Source organism: Scomber japonicus, chromosome 6, assembly GCF_027409825.1.
Source record: "Scomber japonicus isolate fScoJap1 chromosome 6, fScoJap1.pri, whole genome shotgun sequence".
In the NCBI taxonomy this organism is placed as follows: Eukaryota; Metazoa; Chordata; class Actinopteri; order Scombriformes; family Scombridae; genus Scomber; species Scomber japonicus.
Genome location: NC_070583.1, coordinates 31,982,979 through 32,006,142, shown reverse-complemented (window position 1 = coordinate 32,006,142; position 23,164 = coordinate 31,982,979). Strand labels below are relative to the sequence as shown.

The 23,164-nt window shown below is 45.5% G+C and overlaps 1 protein-coding gene across 1 annotated transcript in view; it reads left to right on the top strand.

The window, feature by feature from the left end:
* The window catches only part of grm5b (glutamate receptor, metabotropic 5b), a 65,327-nt gene extending 42,488 nt beyond the window's left edge, over positions 1 to 22,839 (top strand). Inside the window, 15 exon segments of the mRNA XM_053321463.1 lie at positions 866 to 1,031; positions 1,033 to 1,102; positions 4,252 to 4,373; positions 6,209 to 6,333; positions 6,907 to 7,012; positions 7,014 to 7,076; positions 7,918 to 7,959; positions 7,961 to 8,045; positions 12,940 to 13,057; positions 14,158 to 14,344; positions 15,478 to 15,636; positions 17,091 to 17,216; positions 17,948 to 18,130; positions 18,814 to 18,980; positions 21,750 to 22,839. Coding sequence (XP_053177438.1) covers positions 866 to 1,031; positions 1,033 to 1,102; positions 4,252 to 4,373; positions 6,209 to 6,333; positions 6,907 to 7,012; positions 7,014 to 7,076; positions 7,918 to 7,959; positions 7,961 to 8,045; positions 12,940 to 13,057; positions 14,158 to 14,344; positions 15,478 to 15,636; positions 17,091 to 17,216; positions 17,948 to 18,130; positions 18,814 to 18,980; positions 21,750 to 22,839 — 2,809 coding nt within the window.
* Positions 22,840 to 23,164: the final 325 nt, after the last annotated feature.

Genomic DNA, 23,164 nt, shown 5'->3' with positions numbered 1-23,164 from the left:
TATAATAATGGAGATGAGATGAGGTGGAAGCGCCGGCCACTGGGAGGTTTATTTCTGCAGCGTAGGCTATCATTTAGTCAACCGCATTATTTAAAACCTCTGTTTATGATAGTAAGACCAAAACAACACAAATAAATATTCTGCTTCCACATCAACCTTCTGCTTAACCTTTGTTGTCTGAAAAGCACAAAATGTCCAAATTATTTCTTTTAACCCTCCTGTTGTCCTCGAGTCAAGGAAGGGAGGAAGAAGGAAGGAAAGGAGGGAACAAGGAAAGGAGGGAGGAAAGAAGGAAGGAAAGGAGGGAGGGAAGAAGGAAGGAAAGGAGGGAGGGAGGGAGGAAGTAAGGAGGGAAAGGACGAAGGAAGGAAGGAGGAAGGAAGGCAGGAAAGAAAAGAAGGAAGGGAGGAAGGAAGGAAAGGAAGGAAAGAAAGGACGGAGGAAGGAAGGGAGGAAAGAAAGGAAAGGCGAGAGGAAGGAAGGGAGGAAGGAAGGGAGGGAGGAAGAAAGGGAGGAAGGCAAGGAAGGAAGGGATAGAGAAGAAAGGATAGTAGGAAGGAAGGGAGGGAGGGAGAAGGAAGGAAAGGAGGGAGGGAGGAAGTAAGAAGGAGGGAAAGGGGCAGGAAGGAAGGAAGGATGGAAGGAAGGAAGGAAGGAAGGATGGAAGGGGGAAAGGAAAAGAGGAAGGAAGGAAAGAAGGACAGAGAAAAGAAAGAGAAGGAGGAAGGAAAGGAAGGAAGGAATGAAGGAACAAGACGGGGTCAATTTGACCCGGGAGAACGACATGAAGCTTAAATAACTTGTGTAGCATAACCAACAGTGGACCGGGTTATTTCATTTTCTCTCTCCTTGTGTTTCTCTGCAGTGACGGATGGGCAGACCGCTACGATGTGACAGACGGCTTTGTGAGGGAAGCAGCCGGCGGTATAACCATCAAGCTCCAATCCGCTGACGTCAAATGGTTTGATGATTACTACCTTAAACTCCGTCCTGAGAACAACCTGAGAAACCCCTGGTTCACAGAATTCTGGGCAGCATCGTTTCCACTGTCGACTGAAGGGCCACCCACAGGAGAGCAACAAGTACAACCGCACCTGTGGCAGTGAGTATAGACAAGAAATCCTCCGAGACATGTCGAGTGGAGACCTGAAACATGCTCCAGTGAGTGCGGACCTGGATTGTTTCCATTTATTTTTTAACCCTTAAACAGGCAGGAGTGTGAAATGAGATGTAAAAAATCCTTATTAGTTATGTCATTTGCACCTAAAGTAAGGAAGGAAGGAAGGAAAGAAGGAAAGGAAAGGAGGGAAGGAAGGAGGGAAGAAGGAAGGAAAGGGAGGAGGGAGGAAGGAAGGAAGGAAAGGAAGGAGGGAGGAAGGACGGAAGGAAAGGAGGGAAGAAGGAAGGAAAGGAGAGAGGAAGGAAGGGAAGGAAGGGAGGAAGAAGGAAGGAAGGAAGGAGGGAGGAAGGAAGGTAGGTAGGAAGGAAAGGAGGGAAGAAGGAAGGAAAAAAGGGAGGAAGGAAGGAAGGAAGGATAGAAGGAAGGAAGGATTGAAGAAAGGAAAGAAGGAAGGGTTGGAAAAAGGAAGGAAGTAAGGGAGGAAAGAAGGAACAGTCAAAAACAGATGGGGTCAATTTGTCTGTATCTCTTGGTGCACGTTGCCTCTTTAAGGGTTAACGCCATCCTCTTCCTCTGCCATCTCTCCCTCCTCCTCCTCCTCCTCTCTCACTCTCTCATCTTCTCTCACAAGCTGACAATAAAGGTCTTTTGGCAAATGATAAAACAAATGATGAAGCCAAAATACCAGCTAAATATATCACAGTGAAATATGTATGTAATGTAATAAATGTGTTTAACATACATTCAATTGGATTAAGAGGGCTTAGCCTACCTCCATAATAATTTTTACACTATACCAGTAAGATCAGGGTAGCAGTAGGATTTGATTATTTATGTAATTTGACAGCGTTTTGGGGTTAAAGGCCCTTTAAAATGCTGTCAGTTTATCACAGCATCAGTTAAAGGCAGAAAACTTGTCTCAATAAATTAACCAACCAATCCAACAAAGCAAAATGCAGTTTGATCTTTTGGAAAATTGTTAACTGTATTTTAGTAAAGGGCTAACTCTGGTGTGTTGGTTGCTATGGAAACCGTGTGTGTTCATTTACTCTCTTCATATCTGCCCCGTTCTTGGCTAAATGAAAAGTTTACAGATTGACCTTTAACTGGGAACACTGTTCTTTTTTTTTTTTTTTTTTAAATCATTGAAATAACATTAGCTAACATCTAGCAGTCTACACTGCTGCAGATACCAGTCGGTTTAGTTTCCACACACGCTGATACAATTTATTGCAGTTTGTTACTATGACATGAGAGAGTGAGAGTGAGAGAGAGAGAGAGAGAGAGAGAGAGAGAGAGAGAGAGAGAGGAGAGAGAGAGAGAGAGAGAGAGAGAGAGAGAGAGAGAGAGAGAGAGAGAGAGAGAGAGAGAGAGAGAGAGAGGAGAGAGAGAGAGAGAGAGAGAGAGAGAGAGAGACAGGGATAGAGAGGGAGAAAAGGAGAGACAGGGATAGAGAGAGAGAGAAAAGGAGAGATGGAGAGAGAGAGAGAGAAAAAGAGAGACAGGGATAGAGAGGGAGAAAAGGAGAGACAGGGATAGAGAGAGAGAGAGAAAAGGAGAGACAGGGATAGAGAGAGAGAGAAAAGGAGAGATGGAGAGAGAGAGAGAAAAGGAGAGATGGAGAGAGAGAGAGAAAAGGAGAGACAGGGATAGAGAGAGAGAGAGAGAGAGAAAAGGAGAGACAGATAGAGAGAGAGAAAAGGAGAGACGGAGAGAGAGAGAGAAAAGGAGAGACAGGGATAGAGGGAGAGAGAAAAGAGAGACAGGGATAGAGGGGAGAGAGAAAAGGAGAGAGTGAGAGAGAGAGGAGAGACGGAGAGAGAGAGAGAGAGAAAAGGAGAGACAGGGATAGAGAGAGAGAGAAAAGGAGAGATGGAGAGAGAGAGAGAAAAAAGAGAGACAGGGATAGAGAGGGAGAAAAGGAGAGACAGGGATAGAGAGAGAGAGAGCGAAGGAGAGACAGATAGAGAGAGAGAAAAGGAGAGACGGAGAGAGAGAGAGAGAAAAGGAGAGACAGGGATAGAGAGAAAAGGAGAGACAGGGATAGAGAGAGAGAGAGAAAAGGAGAGATGGAGAGAGAGAGAAAAGGAGAGATGGAGAGAGAGAGAGAGAGAAAAGGAGAGATGAGAGAGAGAGAGAAAAGGAGAGATGGAGAGAGAGAGATAAAAGGAGAGATGAGAGAGAGAGAGAAAAGGAGAGATGGAGAGAGAGAGATAAAAGGAGAGACAGGGATAGAGGGAGAGAGAAAAGGAGAGATGGAGAGAGAGAGAAAAGGAGAGATGGAGAGAGAGAGAGAAAAGGAGAGATGGAGAGAGAGAGATAAAAGGAGAGACAGGGATAGAGGGAGAGAGAAAAGGAGAGATGGAGAGAGAGAGATAAAAGGAGAGACAGGGATAGAGGGAGAGAGAAAAGGAGAGATGGAGAGAGAGAGAGAAAAGGAGAGACAGGGATAGAGAGAGAGAGAGAAAAGGAGAGACAGATAGAGAGAGAGAAAAGGAGAGACGGAGAGAGAGAGAGAAAAGGAGAGACAGGGATAGAGAGAAAAGGAGAGACAGGAATAGAGAGAGAGAGAGAGAGAGAGAGAGAGAAAGAGAGAGAGAGAGCTTTGATAATAGCCAGTATTAATGCAAAATAACATAAACTCACAGAACATGCAAACAGACTGGCTAAACACTCACACACACACACACACACACACACACACACACACACACACACACACACACACACAGCTTTCCAGTTCATCTGGAGATGTCCCTTGTGGTCGTGAGTGCACCCTCCTTTTATTTCCTTTCTCTCTGTTTCGTTCCCTCCATTCATTCATAGGCAAAACGAAGTGTGAGAGCTACATCAAAGGGAGTCATGTCTCATGTATCCTAATGAAACAGGACATGAAATATAAATGAACAGGACACAAGAAGAGGCAGCAAGAAATGAGGTGCAGAGGTGGGAAGTGGCAGCTGACAAGAAATGAGAGGAACGAGGAGTGGGCTTTGATGTTTGGGGGGGGGGGGGGGGGGGGGCATGTTGTGCTCCTTATAAGAAAAGAAATGTCAAATTAAGAGTCACTCTGATGTACCTGCCTTTCTCTTTTTATCCTTTCCCCCCAACTCACCCACACACTTCTGCAGAGCGAGAGTCACTCCGGCAGCAGTATGCGCAGGACACTAAGATGGGTTTTGTCATTAATGCGATCTACTCGATGGCATATGGCCTGCATAACATGCAACGGGCGCTCTGCCCAGGCTATCAGGTAGGTGCTATTGTGATGCATGAATGGGGGGGACACTAGGAGATAAAGGAGGGAGGGAGAGGTGGATGGAAAGAGTGGAGAGTGGTGCAAACAGAAGGTACCAGCTGATGTATCACTGCCATATTGCAAAAAGACCTTGTTTCCGTGTCAACCGTTTAACATGACTTTATTAACATATGGCAATAAGTTAGTTAGGTATGAAGTTTTCTTGTTCACAGTGTGGAAAATTGACTTTGGTTTCACCCGGCAGCGTAAATTAAATACAAGACAGTTAATTGAAGATGAACATCAACAAGCATGACATTAAGAAAAAAATCATTAAAAACAACAGAGTCCATTGATTAAGCGATGGAGGCAAAAGTAATTAAAGTATTTGAATAAAAACAATTAAAAAGTACAGTAGAGAATATGGCAATCATGTTATGTTTGTTTTTTTAATTCAGTAATGTTAGTTTGTTGTGTGACTTTATGAGAAAGTTCATCCTTGCAAACCTGTAAACATTAATATTATAACTGTATTAGACACCTTATTTTCATTTTGACTAAACTTCATGAGATGATTCAACTTGACACTGTGTGCAAACCTCATACAGTGATTAACCCCTCCTGTGGTCCCTCGAGTCAAGGAAAGGAAGGGAGATAGGAGGAAGGAAGGGAGGTAGGAGGGATGAAGGAAAGAAGGAAGGAAGGAGGGAGAGAGAAAGGAAAAGAGGAAGGGAGGAAGGTAGGGGGAGGAAAAGAAGGAAGGAAGGAAAGAAGGACTGAGGAAAGAAGGAAGGGAGGAAGGTAGGGGGGATGGAAGAAGGGAAGAAAGAAGGGAGGAAGAAGGAAGGAAAGGAGGAAGGAAGGAAAGTAGGAGGGAGGAAGGAAAGGACAGAGGAAGGAAGGAGGGAGGGAGAAAGGAAAAGAGGAATGGAGGAAGGATGGTGGAAAGAAGGATAGGAAAGAAGGAAGAGAGGAAGAAGGAAGGATGGAAGGATGAAAGGAAGGAAGGAAGGAAGGAAGGAAGGAAGGAAGGAAGGAAGGGAGGACAGAAGGAACAGTCAAAACAGATGGGGTCAATTTGACCGCGTGAGGACGACACAAAGGTTAAAATAATTGAACATTTATCTGAAGTACAGTACCTGCTAACATGCACATTTAATTTTCATGAAGTTTGGATTCAAAGTGTTTGCTCGTATTTTTATTGCCTGAAGCTTATTTTTTATATTATGTTAATCCTAGAGAGGAATGATTGTGTTTAGAGTATATGTCCCTGTATTAATCTTAGGTTTAACTAAATGAATATTTGACTGTTTATAAACCAGAAAGAAAGAAGGAGGGAGGAAAGAAAGACGGAAGGAAGGATGGAGGAAAGAAGGAAGGAAGGAGGAGGGAGAAAGGGAGGAAAGAAGGAAGGGAAGATGGAGGAAGGAAAGGAGGAATGAAAGGAGGGAGGAAGGAAGGAAGGAAGGAAAGAAAGAGAGAAGGAGGGAGGGGAGGAAAGAAAGAGAGAAGGAGGGAAGGAGGAAAGAAGGAAGGGAGGATGAAGGAAGGAAGGAAGGAAAGAAAGGAGAAAGGAAGAAGGAAAGGAGGAAGGAAGAAAGGAAGGAAGGAAGGAAGGAAAGGAGGATGGAAGAAGGAAAGAAGGAAGGGAGGAGAAGGAAGGAAAGGAGGAAGGTAGGAGGGAGGAAGGAAAGGAAGAAGGAAGGACGGAGGAAGGAAGGAGGGAGGGAGAAAGAAAAGAGGAAAGGAGGAAGGACGGAGGAAAGAAGGACAGAAGGAAAGAAGGAAGGAAGGAGGGAGGAAGGAAGGGATTTTTCAGTATATAACCTGACTGTTGTATGTATTTTAAGGGCCTGTGTGATGCCATGCGACCTATAGATGGCGCTACATTGCTCGACTTCCTGATGAAAACCAACTTCACAGGCGTGTCTGGGGAGGGAGTCCTGTTTGATGTGAATGGAGACTCACCTGGCAGGTAAGCTCTGTAATTAAAAGACGCTATGGACTCACAACAGTAATAACCAGGCGGGGAGTTCTGGTCCTCTGAAATGAAGCCAACGCGGAAGTAACTTAGAACTGCATTCTATCAAATGGCCACCAGGGGGCGACCGTCTCTATACAAGTCAATGGAGAATTCACCAACTTCTCACTTGATTTCTAACCTCAGTAAACGTTTTCAAAATGTATTTATGGTCTCAATCGCTAGTTTAAAGCCTTCTTCTATGCAGTATGATGTTCATTTGGGACATTTTGGCCTCCCTGATTTTATATGTGACGATAAAGCAGGGTATGCATTAGGGCGGTGGCTACGTCCTGATGACAGGTTGATTGACCAATGTCCTCGAGATCCAGCCCCCGCAACCATAGCAACCTCCCCACCCCGCCCATGGCTCCGCCTCATGCCCATATAAGTAGAATCCATGTTTTTATTTTTCCCAGCATGCACCTGAAATTTTGAAGATTTATACAGTCTATGGGTAATACAGACAGACAAGATGTACATAATGTGTTTGTTTATGTGTTTGATGTATAACGTTTGTTTGTTCAGGTATGAAATAATGAACTTTAAGAAGATGGGGAAGGACTATTATGACTACATTAACGTGGGCAGTTGGGACAACACGGGCTTGAAGATAGATGACGATGAAATCTGGCCCGAACAAAGACACCATCATCAAGTCAGTCTGCAGTGAACCTTGTGCCAAGGGTCAGATTAAGGTAAGGTTACCGTGGTTACATGAGGCGAACCTCTCTATCAGAGTGAAATCAAACTGATTTTCGTAAAAGTATGTGAAGTGCTTTGCTGAAAGAACCGTTAATCTTCGTGTCGTCCTCCCGAGTCAAATTGACCCACTCTGTTTTGACTGTTACTTCTTTCCTCCGTCCTCCCTTCATTCCTCCCCTCCTTTCCTTCCTTCTTCCTTCCTTCCTCCTTTCCTTCCATCCTTCCATCCTTCCTTCCTCTCTCCTTTCCTTCCTTTTTTCCTTCTTTCTTCTTCCTTTCCATCCTTCCTTCCTTCCTTCCTTCCTTCCTTCCTTCCTCCCTCCTTTCCTTCCTTCCTTCCTCCCGCCCTCCTTTCCTTCCTCCCTCCTTTCCTTGATTCTTCCTCCCCTCCATCCTTCCGTCCTTCCTCCCTCCCTCCTTCCTTCCTTCCTTCCTTTCTTCCTTCCTTCCTTCCTTTCTTCCTTCCTTCCTTTCTCCCTTCCTCCCTCCTTTCCTTCCTCGCTCTTTTCCTCCCTCTTTTTCCTTCCTTCTTCCTCCCTTCCATCCATCCTTCCTTCCCTCCTTCCTTCCTTCCTCCCTCCCTTCCTTCCTTCTTCCTCCATTTCCTTCCTTGACTCGAGGACAACAGGAGGGTTAAAACATTTCTAACTTTTTATAGACCGGTTCAGTTCTTGAGCAAGATGCTAGATTTTCATTCTGACGGTAAGTCAGATAAAACAAGGCTCTCATGTAGACGCAGTGGCAGTTGCCCTTGAGCTGACATGTACGCTACATAAATGCATGAACAGGAAGGTGAAGCCACACGCCTGACATTCTGCATTTTGCTTCTTGCAGGTGATCCGTAAAGGTGAGGTGAGCTGCTGCTGGACGTGTACTCCCCTGTAAAGAAAATGAGATTGTGTTTGACGAGTACACCTGCCGAGCCTGTGAACTGGGCTCCTGGCCTGTCTTTGACCTCACAGGTTAGCTTTGTGTGATTGTGTGTGTGTGTGTGTCTGCATGCACTCTTTTGTGTGTGTTCACCCTCCAAAGGAAACAGCTCCCTCCCTCCCTTCCTCCTTTTCTTCCTGATTTCCCTCCTTTCCTTCCTTCCTCCCTCCCTCCCCCTCCCTCCCTCCCCCTCCCTCCTTTCCTTCCCTCCCTTCCTTCCTTCCTTCCTCCCTCCTTTCCTTCCTTCCCTCCTTTCCTCCCTCCCTTCCTTCCTCCCTTCCTTCCCTCCTTCCTTCCTTCCTTCCTCCCTTCCTCCCTCCCTCCCTCCCTCCCTCCATTCTTTCCTTCTATCCTCCCTCCCTCCCTCATTTCCTTCCCTCCCTTCCTCCCTCCCTTCCTTCCCCTTCCTTCCTCCCTCCCTCCCTCCTTTCCTTCCTTCCCTCCTTTCCTTCCTTCCTCACTCCCTCCCTCCCTTCCTCACTCTTTTCCTCCTTCCTTCCCTCCTTTCCTTCCCTCCCTTCCTCCTTTCCTTCCCTCCCTTCCTTCCTCCCTCCCTCCCTCCTTTCCTTCCCTCCTTTTCCTTCCTTCTTCCCTCCCTCCCTTCCTTCCCTCCTTCCTTCCTCACTCCCTCCCTCCCTTCCTCCCTCCTTTCCTTCCTACTGCAGTAGCGATTTTACTTGATGGACACAGCAAACACAACCCTGATATGTGTGAGTGCGTCAGTCGTAGGATGAATTATGTTTTCCCTGATATGGTGTTCCATTACAGCGTATGATTATAAGTCCTCCACCAATTACTTAGAAAGAGAAACTGAGAGACGATCCCTGCATTTCACCCGTCTCCCCATCCCTCTCTCATCCCTTTAATGTTACCAACACTGTCACCATGTTTTAATTATTCTGCATCAAGAGCAGCTTTCAATGCAAATACGTTTTCAGTTGAAATGAAAATGTATTTCCCCCCTTCATAGCGTTCGAAGCGGTTGAATATTGCCTTGTTATGCTTTTAGCTGCTCATTATACTGCTTGCTAGCTCCTCACCAAGTGCAATGATTAAAACATGAATTTTTGCACCGCTGAAAATTCAAATAGCGCTTCACTGGCAGCAGAGACAGAAGCATCCTTAAACTGAAACACGGAGCAAACCAGCGGATGACAAACTGCAGATAAAAGAGGCCCAAATATTTTGTTTTTTGGTGAAATGTGACTCAGATCTGTTTTTGTTTATTTCCATAACTGTGTGAACAGCACAAAACACATGAAATCAGATCTTTTCAATTTAATTCGAACCATTTTCCTTTATGTGGATCATCAGATTCAAGTCTGATTTTTTTTTTTTGCAATGTGACCAAAGCCATTTTATAATTCATACAACTTCACACCACACCAGACAAAACAAACCCAAACCCAACTCCTACTTGGCTTCCTTGAGAGATGGTTTACTTGAATGTGTCTTACTGTGGCGGTCTTGTGGAAAGCCTCTTTGACATCCTGAAATGTTTATTGAAATCTGTTTTTGTGAAGCCATGTACATAAATACACTGCAACCCTCCTCCTTTCCTTCCTAAATTCCTTTCCTCCCTTCCTTGCTCCCCTCCTTTCCTTCCTTGCTCCCTCCTTTCCTTCCTTCCTTCCTCCCTCCTTTTCTTCCTTCCTTTCCTTTTCTCGCTCATTTCCTCCCTCCTTCCCTTCCTTCTTCCTCCCTTCCTTCCTCCTTTCCATCCTTCCTTCCTTCCTCCCGCTCTCCTTTCTTTCCTTCCTTCCTTCCTTCCTTCCTTCCTTCCTTCCTTCCTTCCTTCCTTCCTCCCTCTCTCCTTTCCTTCCTCCTACCTTTCCTCCCTCCTTTCCTTGCTTTTCCCTCCCTCCTTTCCTTCCTTCTTCCTCCCTTCCTTCCTCCTTTCCATCTTTCCATCTTTCCTTCCTTCCTTCCTTCCTTCCTTCCTTCCTTCATTCATTCATTCATTCATTCCTTCCTTCCTTCCTTCCTTCCTTCCTTCCTTCCTTCCTTCCTTCATTCCTTCATTCCTTCCTTCCTTCCTGCGTAATTCAGCTTATTTTGAGTAATATATTCCTCATTTTTTTACAGTGTAGCAGCCATCGCTCCACAATTACAAGTTTCGTTCTTTCTCCTCATCCTCATTATTATCTGCTCACAAATTCTCTGACTTCCTCTGTACGTCAACATATCACTGAAACTGTAAACGCTGACTTCAATGGTCCCCATGTTTACTTCTATATGACAGAGTGCTGCGTAGAACATCTTTGTTATTGGTCTTTTGCCCATACAAGACAGTTCAGGACAATAACCAGCTCACATTTTAAACATAATGTGCCAATAAACAGCCAAACAAAACAAACACACAAAGAAAAGGAACAGAATTGAGCATCAGTGAATATAACCATAAAGGACTGAAGGTGTGATTGTATTTCTGTGTGTGTGTGTGTGTGTGTTTGTGTGTGTATGACTCATTTAATCAACAATAAGTGCTGTGTGTCCCCCAGCAGGCCTATATGGAACAGTAATAATGAGGTGTAAACACACTACTTGCCCTGTTCCTCCAGCAGACATTTTGATCCGTCTCCCTTAAGGCTGAAAGAAAGGAGAGAGAAAAGGAGGAGTGAGACAGATGAAGAGAGGGAAAGATGAAGAGGCAGAGAGAATAGAAGAGATAGCGTGAGGTCTGAGCTGGCAGGGACGGAGGTAAAGTGGGTGTGAAAACCAAGGAAAAGAAAATAGGGAGAGTTTAAGCGATGGCGCAAAGCAATAGAGGAGGAAAAAAAAAAACAAGAAAAAGACAGTGTGAGAAAATTGACTTAGAAAACAGAAAAAGATGGACAAAAGTGAATCTGAAAGAAAGAAGGAGAGCGAGAGAGAGAGAGAGAGAGAGATGAAGCTGAATAGAGAGTCTGACAGAAGCAGCAGCAGCAGCAGCCGTGGGGAAAGTGAAAGGAGCAGATAAAGAGAGGATTAGCTTCGGGATTTGAGCCTGTCCAGTGGTCGGTAAAGTTCTGCAGTTTGAGCCTGAAAGTGTTTGAAGGAGTTTGACTCAGAAAACTTAATATTGACTGAAACCTCCAAACAGTCCCCCCACCCCCTCCCCTCCTCACCCTCCCCTGTTAATGCATGAGTTTAGCTTAGGGTCTAACACTGCATGATTTCCTGCAGGTTTCGTGATCTAATTAAGTATTGGACTGCGGATGTAGACGATGCTTTTCGAATGCTAAGAGAAAACCCCGGAGAAAAAAAAACACTGATCTCGGATTTTCAGCCCCAACATCTAGATTTATGTGGATTAAATCGGAGCTAAAATTTCGGCGAGTCGCTTAGTTTCCCTCCCACCTTACATTTTCTCGGGTGGGTGGTCTCCAGCTCTTAAAGGGGGTAAAGTAGTCTACTTCCAAATTGTTCAACAGTATAAATACAGATAATTCCTTTCATAAAATGAGAGAAAGAGAGGAATTAAGATCTATCAATTGTAGTTAAGCTGCTCCATTGGGACTTATCTATGTCTGATTCATTTTCTATTTCAAAATAAAAGTCTTGGATATTGATTATACTGTTCCACACACACACAATGTGACTAAAAGCTTGATACATTACACTATTTTAGGTTATGATTAAAATAGATTTTTATCCAAATTGTTCTTAAGCCTGCAAGTGAGCCATGCTTTCTAGAGCCTGACTTATTTCCTCTCTGTTTGTTACTGGCCCTTTGGCTTGCATTCAGTAATTAGTCTGTTGTTTACGCCCCTAGACCGAAGCACAACACAGATTCAATAAACTTTATTGACTGTGCTAAAGACAAAGTAATTATATGGCTTAATTATTTTATAATGACTGTTCTGTCACTTCCCACTTCCTGTCTCTACAATACAGTGTACTGTAAGCGCAGGTATGTTTTTAGAGGGAGAGAGAGAGAGGGGGGGGGAGAGGGGGAGAGACAGACAGAGAGACAGAGAGAGAGAGAGACAGAGGGAGAGAGAGACAGAGAGAGGGAGAGAGAGAGAGAGAGACAGAGAGAGACAGAGAGAGAGGGAGAGAGAGAGAGAGACAGAGAGAGGGAGAGAGAGACAGAGAGAGAGAGAGAGAGAGACACAGAGAGAGAGACACAGAGAGAGAGAGAGAGAGAGAGACAGAGACAGAGGGAGAGAGACAGAGAGACACAGAGAGAGAGAGAGACAGAGACAGAGACAGAGGGAGAGAGACAGAGAGACAGAGAGAGAGAGAGAGAGAGAGACAGAGAGAGAGAGAGAAAAGGCACATAGAAAGCAAGAGAGTAGCCAGATGTATGCAGCCAGACATTTCTTCCACACAGAGTCTCTACGCTGCTACGGTACAGTATGTCTAGACCAACCAGCTGGATAATTTCAGCGTGCGTTAAAATGGATCATAATTAGAACTGTCCCTTTAATTAATGACACTTTATCTCCTTTGCCTAGGATGAAGACAGAGAGGGAGGAAGGAAGAGAATTAGGGGGTAAAAATGGGGAGGGACGAGAAGAGATGAGGGAGATAAAAGAGGGGGGAGAGAGAGTGATGAGTGATGAGTTATTACAAAGAAAAATAGAGAAACAGGAAACGGAGATTAAATGACAGGCGAGGGAGAAATAGAGACACATGGTGGGGGGACGGGGGGGGGGGGAGTTGAGCGGTAAAAGGCATGCAGTCTGAAATAAGTCTGAAGGTAGCAAAGAAAAGAATAACTGTTGACGCAGGAGGCATGCTGGGTAATAGGTTCAATATTAATACTCTAGTAATTACTGATTACAAATTGAGGATAACGAACCATTCATCCATTCATAATCATTCAGTTCTCTCATATTATCTCACACGCATCACGCACATGCATAATAATAATTCCTCTTTTTACACCACCCTGTTCAACCTGTGTGTATCTCCATATACTGATGTTACTCTTCTCCCCAGGCTGTGACCCAATCCCAGTGGAGTACCTACGTTGGGGAGACCCCGAACCTATAGCTGCTGTGGTTTTTGCCTGCCTCGGGCTCATGTTCACCTTCTTTGTCACTGCAGTCTTCATCAGGTTAGAAATGTCTCCAAAATGAATGCAAACAGTATGAATGGTCACAGTGTATCTGTATATATATATGTACACATTGCACATTTCTACATTATCATAATCATTACTTTCCTTAACTGTTTTAAATACTCTTTCCTACCTGCCTCCATCAAAATGTTAAATAGATCTGTACGCTGCTGAGGCCCGGGAAATGTGCAATAACTGTTTGTTTTGTTTTTTATTTTGCTTTAATCTTTCCTTGGATGTGATATCATGAGTGTGTATGTAGCCTCTGTGTATGTCTTTAGCTGTTATATGTGTTTTATGTGTATTTATTGTCTGTAAAGCCAGGTACTACTATGCACTTTGAGTCCATGGCTGTGTTCGAAACCACATACTACACACTTCTATACTGCACACTAAAGGACCAGATTCCTGATTTCATTTTAGCTCTAACTCTGTAAATAAACCACTTTATCCACATTTCTAACCTTTTTAGGAAGAAAGTAAAGTATCCCTTTAGATCCACAATGTGACGCTAATTTGTCCAAATAACATGTTTAAAGTTTTGTTCCTGCGAATTTAGAGTTACCCGTAGCGAGTAACGCACTTCCTGTCATTATCACAAAATAAAACACCCGTTATTTTTTATTATTAAGAAAACCATAACGATAGAATTGGTGCTTTTATTTTGAAAACAGGAAGTGAACATACCCTTGCTGTAGCTGATCTGTGACGTTTATATTTTGGGTTTTTTTCAGAAGTTGCGTTGCATCTTGGGTAATGTGAGTGTGAGTAGTAGCGTTGCATCTTGGGTAATGTGAGTGTGAGTAGTAGCGTTGCATCTTGGGTAATTTAAGTGTGAGTAGTCAGCTCTTGATGCATACTCTGCATTTCTGGAGAATCTAGTAAACCATCCAGGAACTTCTCACATACTCTAAATCACATACTACGCAGTTGAAACACACTACATACTTCACATGACGTCAGCGTTAGTACGAGTAGTAGGAAAGGATGCAGTTTCTAACAGACCCCATGACAAATTTCCCCTACGGGACAATAAAGTATATTCTATTCTTGCTTCACGCTTATATCTTTGTGTTTCTGCTTGACTCTGTGTTCAGGTTTCGTGATACCCCAGTAGTGAAATCTTCCAGTAGGGAGCTATGCTACATAATACTGGCAGGGATCTGTTTGGGGTACCTGTGCACCTTCAGCCTGATAGCCAAACCCCACGTCGTCCACTGCTACCTCCAACGTCTGGGAATCGGCCTGTCTCCTGCCATGAGCTATTCTGCGCTTGTCACCAAGGTAACGAAAGGGTTAAGGTGGAGTTGTGGAATAAGTACAAAGTGCCAGAAGCAGCAGTTATGGGAGATGTAAGTGCTAAAGGACTTACCTCTAAAGACTTGGAAAGCCCCCCTGACATTAGCCCTATGTTAACCTGCGGTCACCGTTGCTGTGTGGGGAATCGCAGGAGCAGCCGCAGCAGCCGCAGCCGCCTCAGGGACACACACGTGGGCAGAGGCAGAACTGAACTGTGGACTTAATCAGTATTATCAGGGGCATTAGTCCCTCGATAGATTATTATTACTCACATTCCTTAATGCAGCGGTGTCAAACATGCGGCCCGTGGGCCAGAACCGGCCCATCGAGGGGTCAAATTCGGCCCACTTTCCTTCCTGTCTTCCTTCCTTCCTTCCTTCCTTCCTTCCTTCCTCCTTCCGTCTTTCCTTCCTTCAGTCCTTCCTCCCTTTCATCTTCCCTTCCTGTCTTCTTTTACAACCTTTCTTTTCTTTCTTTTCCTCACTTTTATTCTTTCCTTCCTCCCTTTCTGCCTTCATTCCAGAACCGGCCCCGCCGAGGGGTCCAATTCGGGCCACTTTCCTTCCTGTCTTCCTTCCTTCCTTCCTTCCTTCCTTCCTTCCTTCCTTCCTTCCTTCCTTCCTTCCTTCCTTAGTTCCTTCCTTCCTTCCATCCTTCCATCTTTCCTTCCTTCAGTCCTTCCTCCCTTTCATCTTTCCTTCCTGTCTTCTTTTCCAACCTTTCTATTCTTTCTTCTTTCCTCACTCTTATTTTCCTTCCTTCCATTTGTCCTTCCTCCCTCCCTTCCTTTCTTCCTTCCTTTCGTCCTTCCTTCCTTCCTTCCTTCCTTCCTTCCGTCCTTCCTTCTTTTTAATGGTCCGGCCCACATTAGATCAAATTGGGCTGTTTGTGGCCCTTGAATGAAAATGAGTTTGACCCCCCTGCTTTAATCGTTTATAGTGAGGGAATGTAGCGACCATAACATCAGTAGCAGAAGTCCATCCTGAACCTGTTCCCTAGAGATGTAATAGCAGCAGTGTAGGAGTACAGACAGCAAATAGTTAGGATGTACAAAAACAGTATGTGCACGGTATAGTTTATTAAAAAAGGTCCTGATAGTGTTGGTTATCTGATCATAGACGAACCGCATCGCACGGATACTAGCAGGCAGCAAGAAGAAGATCTGTACAAAGAAGCCTCGCTTTATGTCTGCCTGCGCTCAGCTCATCATCGCCTTCCTCCTCATACTGCTACAACTGGGGATCATCGTGGCTCTCTTCCTCATGGAGCCACCAGAGGTAAGCTGTGTGTTTCCGTGTGTGTGTGTGTGTGTGTGTGTGTGTGGGAGTGTAGGCGTGAGTCTCTGTGTGCGTGAGTGGGAATAGCTCATTGAAAGACAGATGAACCCACACATAAATAGAGACAGAGAAGAATGGGTTGAATCTGAAAAATCTAAATTACAGTATTATGTGGCATTTAATCTTCAAGAGGCCATTTGTTTTATGCCACTGATGTTTTGAGACCATTTGACACTCAAAGTAGGTCAATGGGTATCATGTAGTTAGATGTTTATCAAAGCAATGACATTTTTAGTGGCAGTTCTGCTCTAAGACTGTGTTAGCGTTACAGTTTGAAGCAGCAGGCTTAAAATATTGTGCAACTTGGAGTGAAACACACACTCACTCCTAACAGTGCTTTGTGAAATGCTTACAATAAAACCTTTCCTTCCTTCCCTCCTTCTCTTTTTCTTTCCTCCCTCCTTTCCTTCCTTCCTCCCTCCTTCCTTCCTCCCTCCTTTCCTCCCCTTCTTTCCTTCCTTCCTCTCTCCTTTCCTTCCTTCCTTCCTTCCTTCCTTCCTTCCTCTCTCCTTTCCTTCCTTCTTCCTTCTTTCCTTCCTCCCTCCTTTCCTCCCCTCCTTTCCTTCCTTCCTCTCTCCTTTCCTTCCTTCTTCCTTCTTTCCTTCCTCCCTTCCTGCTCTCTTTCTTTCCTCCCTCCTTTCCTTCCCTCCTTTCCTTCCTACCTCTCTCCTCCCCTCCTTCTCTCTTTCTTTCCTCCCTCCTTCCTTCCCCCTCCTTTCCTCCCCTCCTTTCCTTCCAACCTCTCTCCTTTCCTTCCTTCTTCCTTCTTTCCTTCCTCTCCTCCTTCTCTCTTTCTTTCCTCCCTCCTTTCCTTTCCTTCCCTCCCTCCTTTCCTTCCTTCCATCCTTCTCTCTTTCTTTCCTCCCTCCTTTCCTTCCTTCCTCCTTCCTTTCCTCCCCTCCTTTCCTTTCTTCCTCTCTCCTTCCCTTCCTTCTTCCTTCTTTCCTTCCTCCCCTCCTGCTCTCTTTCTTTCCTCCCTCATTTCCTTCCCTCCTTCCTTCCCCCCTGCTTTCCTCCCCTCCTTTCCTTCCTTCCTCTCTCCTTCCCTTCCTTCTTCCTTCTTTCCTTCCTCCCCTCCTGCTCTCTTTCTTTCCTCCCTCATTTCCTTCCCTCCTTTCCTTCCTCCCTCCTTCTCTTCCTTCTTTCCTTCCTCCTTTCCTTCCTTCCTTCCCTCCTTCTTTTTAATGGGTATCATGTTGTTAGATGTTTATCAAAGCAATGACATTTTTAGTGGCAGTTCTGCTCTAAGACTGTGTTAGCGTTACAGTTTGAAGCAGCAGGCTTAAAATATTGTGCAACTTGGAGTGAAACACACACTCACTCCTAGTTGTCCGTGCTTGTGAAATGCTTACAATAAAACCAGCATGCTTGTTTTTCTTCTTCTGTCTGCTCAGGTGATCCATGACTACCCCAGCATCCGCCAGGTCAACCTCATTTGCCACACCACTAACCTGGGTGTGGTTGCCCCACTGGGGTACAACGGCCTGCTCATCCTCAGCTGCACCTTCTATGCCTTCAAGGTACGAGCTGAAGTAGAGCGAGCCTTGTGTATTTATATTACTTCCTTCTTCCTTCCTTTCTTCCTTCCCTCCTTCCTTCCTTCCTTCCTCCTTTCCTTCGTCCCCTCCTTCTCTCTTTCTTTCCTTCCTTCCTCCCTCCTTCCTTCCTTCCTCCCCTCCTTTCCTTCCTTTCTCTCTCCTTTCCTTCCTTCTTCCTTCTTTCCTTCCTCCCCTCCTGCTCTCTTTCTTTCCTCCCTCCTTTCCTCCTCTCCTTTCCTTCCTTCCTCTCTCCTTCCCTTCCTTCTTCCTTCTTTCCTTCCTCCCCTCTTGCTCTCTTTCCTTCCCTCCTTTCCTTCCCCCCTCCTTCTTTCCTTCCTCCTTCCCTTCCCTCTTTCTTTTTCTTCTATGCCTTCAAGCTACGAGCTAAAGTCACTGTGACTATTGAGTATTACTACAGTGAAAAATGTAAACTATTAATGAGTGCTTAAAATAGAGCGAGCCTTGTGTATTTATATTAAATAGGCTAATAGAGAGCTGATGTAGAGTTATGACTTCATGCTTCACCCACACATAATGGGTGAGGTTAGCATCCAAACTGCTACTGTAATATAAAGGCGGTGGGTTAGCAGTGTGTAGCCGTTTATTAAGAGAGGCTGCAATTAAAAAAATGACATTATCAAAATTCACTGAATGCTTGTTTTATTTATTTATGCTGCTCTCTCTCTTTTTTTCACTTTGTCTTTCTCTTCAAGACCCGCAACGTCCCGGCCAATTTTAATGAGGCGAAGTACATTGCCTTCACAATGTATACCACCTGTATAATCTGGCTCGCCTTTGTGCCCATCTACTTTGGCTCCAACTACAAAATTATCACCATGTGCTTCAGTGTCAGCCTCAGCGCTACTGTTGCCCTCTGCTGTATGTTCGTACCCAAGGTAAGGCTGACGCTAACATCATTCACACTTTCACTGCTCATTGGTTTCCTTAACACTCCTGTTGTCCTCAGGTCAAGGAAGGGAGGGAGGAAGGAAGGAGGGAGGGAGGAAGGAAAGAAGGATGGAAGGAATGAGAGTAAGGAGGGAGAGAGGAAGGAATGAGAGGAAGGAGGGAGAGAGGAAGGAAAGGAGTAAGGAAGAAAGGAAGGAAAGGAGTAAGGAGGGAGGGAGGAAGGAAGGAAAGGAGTAAGGAGGGAGGAAGGAAGGAAAGAAGGAAAGGAGTAAGGATGAAAAGAGGAAGGAATTTAGGAGAGAAGGAAGGAAGGAAGGAAGGAAGGAAAGGAGTAAGAAGGAAAGGAGTAAGGACCAAAAGAGGAAGGAATTTAGGAGAGAAGGAAGGGAAGGAAGGAGTAAGGAGGGAAGAAGGAAGGAAGGAAGGAAGGAAGGAAGGAGTAAGGAGGGAGGGAGGAAGGAAAGGAAGAAGGAAGGAAGGATGGAAGGAGGAGGGAGCAAAGAAAGAAAGGTGGAGGGGAAGAAGGAAGGAATAATTAAAGAAAGAGTTTACTTTAAAAACAACATTTATTAAAAACAGTTTCATGTAGCTGTGCCAAACAAAGCTCTTTCAATACATTATTCTGTCTTCTTGTCACGAACATTGCGTTTGGTTTCATATTTCATATCAGGTGTACATCATTCTGGCCAAACCAGAGCGAAACGTGCGCAGTGCCTTCACCACGAGCACGGTGGTGCGCATGCACGTGGGTGACGGCAAATCCTCCTCAGCTGCCAGCCGCTCTTCTAGTCTGGTGAACCTGTGGAAACGCAGAGGCTCGACTGGAGAGACACTGAGGTATGTGTGTGTGTGTGTGTGTGTGTGTGTGTGTGTGTGTGTGTGTGTGTGTGTGTGTGTGTGTGTGTGTGTGTGCGTGTGCGTTTGCGTGTGTATGAGGCTTGTTGGCCAGGTTAATGCCAGGCTAGTCCTTAGTTACAGTCCAAGGCACAATTTCTGTAATGGCCCCACTCTGAGACTACTTATGAGGTGTGTAGGTGTGTGTATGTGTGTGTGTGTGTGTGTGTGTGTGTGTGTGTGTGTGTGTGTGTGTGTGTGTGTGTGTGTAGGTAGGTCCGTGTGTGTGTGTGAGCTCTCTGACAGATTGATTCCCTGAACTCCCCTGAGTCTGCCTGACTGTTCTTCTGACCCAAACATGAACTGCAGACAATTTCCTAATGGAGATATGGCAAAGAAGGAGAGAGGAATGAAGGAGAGAGGAAAGGGAGCGAAAAAAAAAAATAGAAATCCATACCCATAGAAAGAAGGATGGAGGTAACAAATAGAGAGCTGAAGAGCAGAAATGATGGTAAGATAGTAATGAAAAGGCCAAAAGGAAATAGCTTTCATACCCAGCTTAAGGGCATCCACAAGTCATCTTCGGTGACAAGGAACCGATCAAAGGACACAAAGGGAGTGACGTACAGCCACTTGCCCAGAATGAAAAGAGTGGGAGAAAAAAAAAAAAAGAGACAAGAACACATTTTCGTTTGTCAGCAGGTTACTCCATCTCACCCCGCTTGGCAAGCAAGATTTCAATCACACTCTTATTGGAAATGTCAGGAGTGTTTCCATCTTCGTTTCTTTTATTCGTCCCCCCCCCCCCCCCCCCTCTCTCCATCTCTTTGGGTTCTATCTGCCTCTGTGGGTGGTGGTAATTGGCAAGGCTGTCTATCTCCTCAGTGCTGGAAGCTGGAAGCTGCTGTCGTTGTGGAGACACCGACAGGAGGGGGGGGAGAAAATACATACTGTAACCCTACTGTCGTCCTCCCGGGTCAAATTGACCCCGTCCGTTTTGACTGTTCCTTCCTTCTTTCCTTCCTTCCTTCCTTCCTTCCTCCTCTCCTTCTCTCTTTCTTTCCTCCCTCCTTTCCTTCCTCCCTCCCTCCTTTCCTTCCTTCTTCCTTCTTTCCTTTCTTCCTTCCTTCCTTCCTTCCTTCCTCCCTTCCTTCCTCCCTCCTTTCATTACTTCTTTCCTCCCTCCCTCCTTTCCTTTCTTCCTCCCTCCTTCCTTCCTCCCTTCCTTCCTCTCTCCTTTCCTTCCTTTTTTCCTTCTCTCTTTCTTTCCTCCCTCCTTCCTTCCTTCCTCATTTCTTCCCCTCCTTTCCTTCCTTCCTCTCTCCTTTCCTTCCTCCCTCTTTTCCTCCCCTCCCCTCATTTCCTTCCTTCCTCTCTCATTTCATTCCTTCTTCCTTCTTTCCTTCCTCCCTCCTTTCCTTCCTTCCCTCCTTCTCTCTTTCTTTCCTCCCTCCTTCTCTCTTTCTTTCCTCCCTCCTTTCCTTCCCTCCTTTCCTCCTTTCCTTCCTTCCTTATTCCTCCCTCCCTTCCTTCCTTGACTCAAGGACAACAGGAGGGTTAAAAAGAAGAGATATTTGACCGATGTTTGAGCTGAATCTTTGAGTGTTTGGTTTTTACCCCTGACCAGACGTTAAAATCAGCCTTAGAGCTCGATGTGAGATACGTAAGATAAGATCAGTAGAGCTGTGCATCGTGTACTGTATCTGCTAGTTGCTTTCACAGCCTTCTGTAAGAGACTCTTCCTATGGTATCAAGGGAGTACTGCACTTGGTATGCGTAGGTGAAGGTTGGTATCTGTGTGTGTGTGTGTGTGTGTGTGTGGTTGTGAGTATCACACAGTCTACGTACACCTACAGTAGGTGTGTGTGTGTGTGTGTGTGTGTGTGTGTGTCTCCAGGGCGATTTGAGCTCTCTTCATCCCCAGCCACCGTGGTGTGAGGTTTAATCAGAAGTTCCACTATAGATTAATCACACTAATTAACCTGACAAAATGATGAGAGGAAGAAAGCAGGGGACAGAGTGCTGCGCTGTGACTGATGTGAAGTGGAGAAAGGTGGAAAAAATTGCAAAGGAAGCGGAAGGAGAGGACCTGACAAAGAGAGATGAAGAATATACCCTTTGGGGTGAAAATAGAACAGAAAATTAATTGTAATGAAATTACTCAGCATATGAAGTCCGAAATGATTTTCTGAGGTTAAGTCAAGGCTTCATTTCAATACATTTGTGTCTGTTAAATGACTCATCAAGGGTAATACAGTGAATCAGTACAGAGCGAGCATTGATTATGTTGTTAATAATGTCCTTATATTTTACTACCACTAGTCTTTTGGCTCATAATAGCTCATTTTAACAACTAGAACTTTTAGATTTGCTTCATGAAGTAAATGTAATTGTAATCAGCTTTTTCATTGTATAGAAATCTAATTAGATGGTTAAATAAAAATGTAACTTTTAAGACATAAAATGACAACAAACAGCACAACAAAATCACATTTATTGGAGAAACCAGCTTGAAAGTATAGATTTACAAGCTGCACACTCTTAATTACAATGAAATCAATTATGATAAATATATCTGCATTTGATACTTCATGATACAAACAAACCCAAAGAGTAGAGTATTAACAAAAAACACTGAATATTTTAATTGAAAGTTTATTTACATTCATTCATTCAACTACTCCAAACACTTAAAACGACCCCTTCTTCCTTTCATTCTTTCTTCCTTCCTTTCTTTCTCTCTTTCCTTTTCACTTCCTTCCTGTTCTTCAGCTCCAACGGGAAGTCAGTGTCTTGGGCGCAGACGGAGCGCAGCGGTTCCCGCGGCAACCACCTGTGGCAGCGGCTGTCTTTCCACATCAAAAAGAAGGAGAACAACCAAACCGCCGTCATCAAGCCCTTCTCCAAAACCTCTGAGGAGCGTTACTCCGGAGGGGGGGACCTGCCGCCTCACGTCCCTCTGCCCTCCCTCCCCTCCATGTCCTCCCTGCCCTCTCATCACGACACTGGCACCGACAAAACCCTGTACGAGCTCTCCGAAGCCGAGGAGCGGTACTCCATCACGTATCGGCCTCAGACGCCTTCCCCGATCAGCACGGTGAGCCAAAGACTCGGAGCCGGTTTAGGGGCGGAGCAGCAGATGAGTGGCATGCCGATGTACCAGAGCAGCATCTGCAGCGGCGGCAGCGGGAGCAGTTGCGGTCGAGCCAGCAGCGGCTCCATCGTAACCGGGAGCGACGGCCGCTTGATCATCGTGGACGATCACCCGGGAGAGTGCCAAAGCTCGCTGATGGACCAGATCAGCTGCGTGGTGAACCGCTTCACCGCCAACATCACCGAGCTCAACAGCATGATGTTGTCGACCTCGCCGACTCACTCTGTCACGCACAAACACACGCCTCCGTCGCCGCACCCCACCGACCCGTACCTGCTACCCCGCGAAATCCAGATGCCTCCGACCCACCTCACCACCTACGCCGACGTGCAGCCCCTTCCCTTGGTCGAATCGGGCTTGGCAAGCCGAGGTGGCTGTCTGGTTCACCCGGTTCCTCCTCATTCGCCTTACCCCCTGCCGCCTCCTCATCCCCAGGCCCCCTCCCCCTCTCTATCCCCCATGCGAGGAGGCTTGGTCACCTGCCTCACCGACTCCCCGCTGAGAAGGGCGGATTTGGAAGACGAGCTTATTGCTTTGACTCCTCCGTCACCTTTCCGCGACTCTCTGGCGTCCAGCAGCGGCTCACCCGTCTCAGAGACAGATCTGTGTCTACCCCCAGTTCCTTCCCATCCTCCCCCGTCCCCTCCGTCGCCGAGGTACAGCAGACTGACGCTCAGAAACTACAGCCAGAGTTCCTCCTCGCTGTGAAGCAGAGAAGAAAAGGCAGAAGAAGAAATTAACACAGGTCAATATATAAAAGAGAGAGAGAGAGGATGGATAGACTGAAATCCATTTGTACCTACATGGAGAACAAAAGAAAAGGGAGGACTGGTTTGTGAAGACATCAAACAGCAACCGTGTGCTGTGTTTGTGTTTACATGTTTGCAGTGAGATGCAAGTGTAAGGAGCTTGCCAACATCGTATTTTGTTAGTGCTTGTCCTTCGAAAGTGAGAGGAGAGGAAGGAATTGCAAAAAAAATGGCCACCACTATGGCTTTTCCATTGTTTCGGTGTCTGTAAAGCCACAAATCAT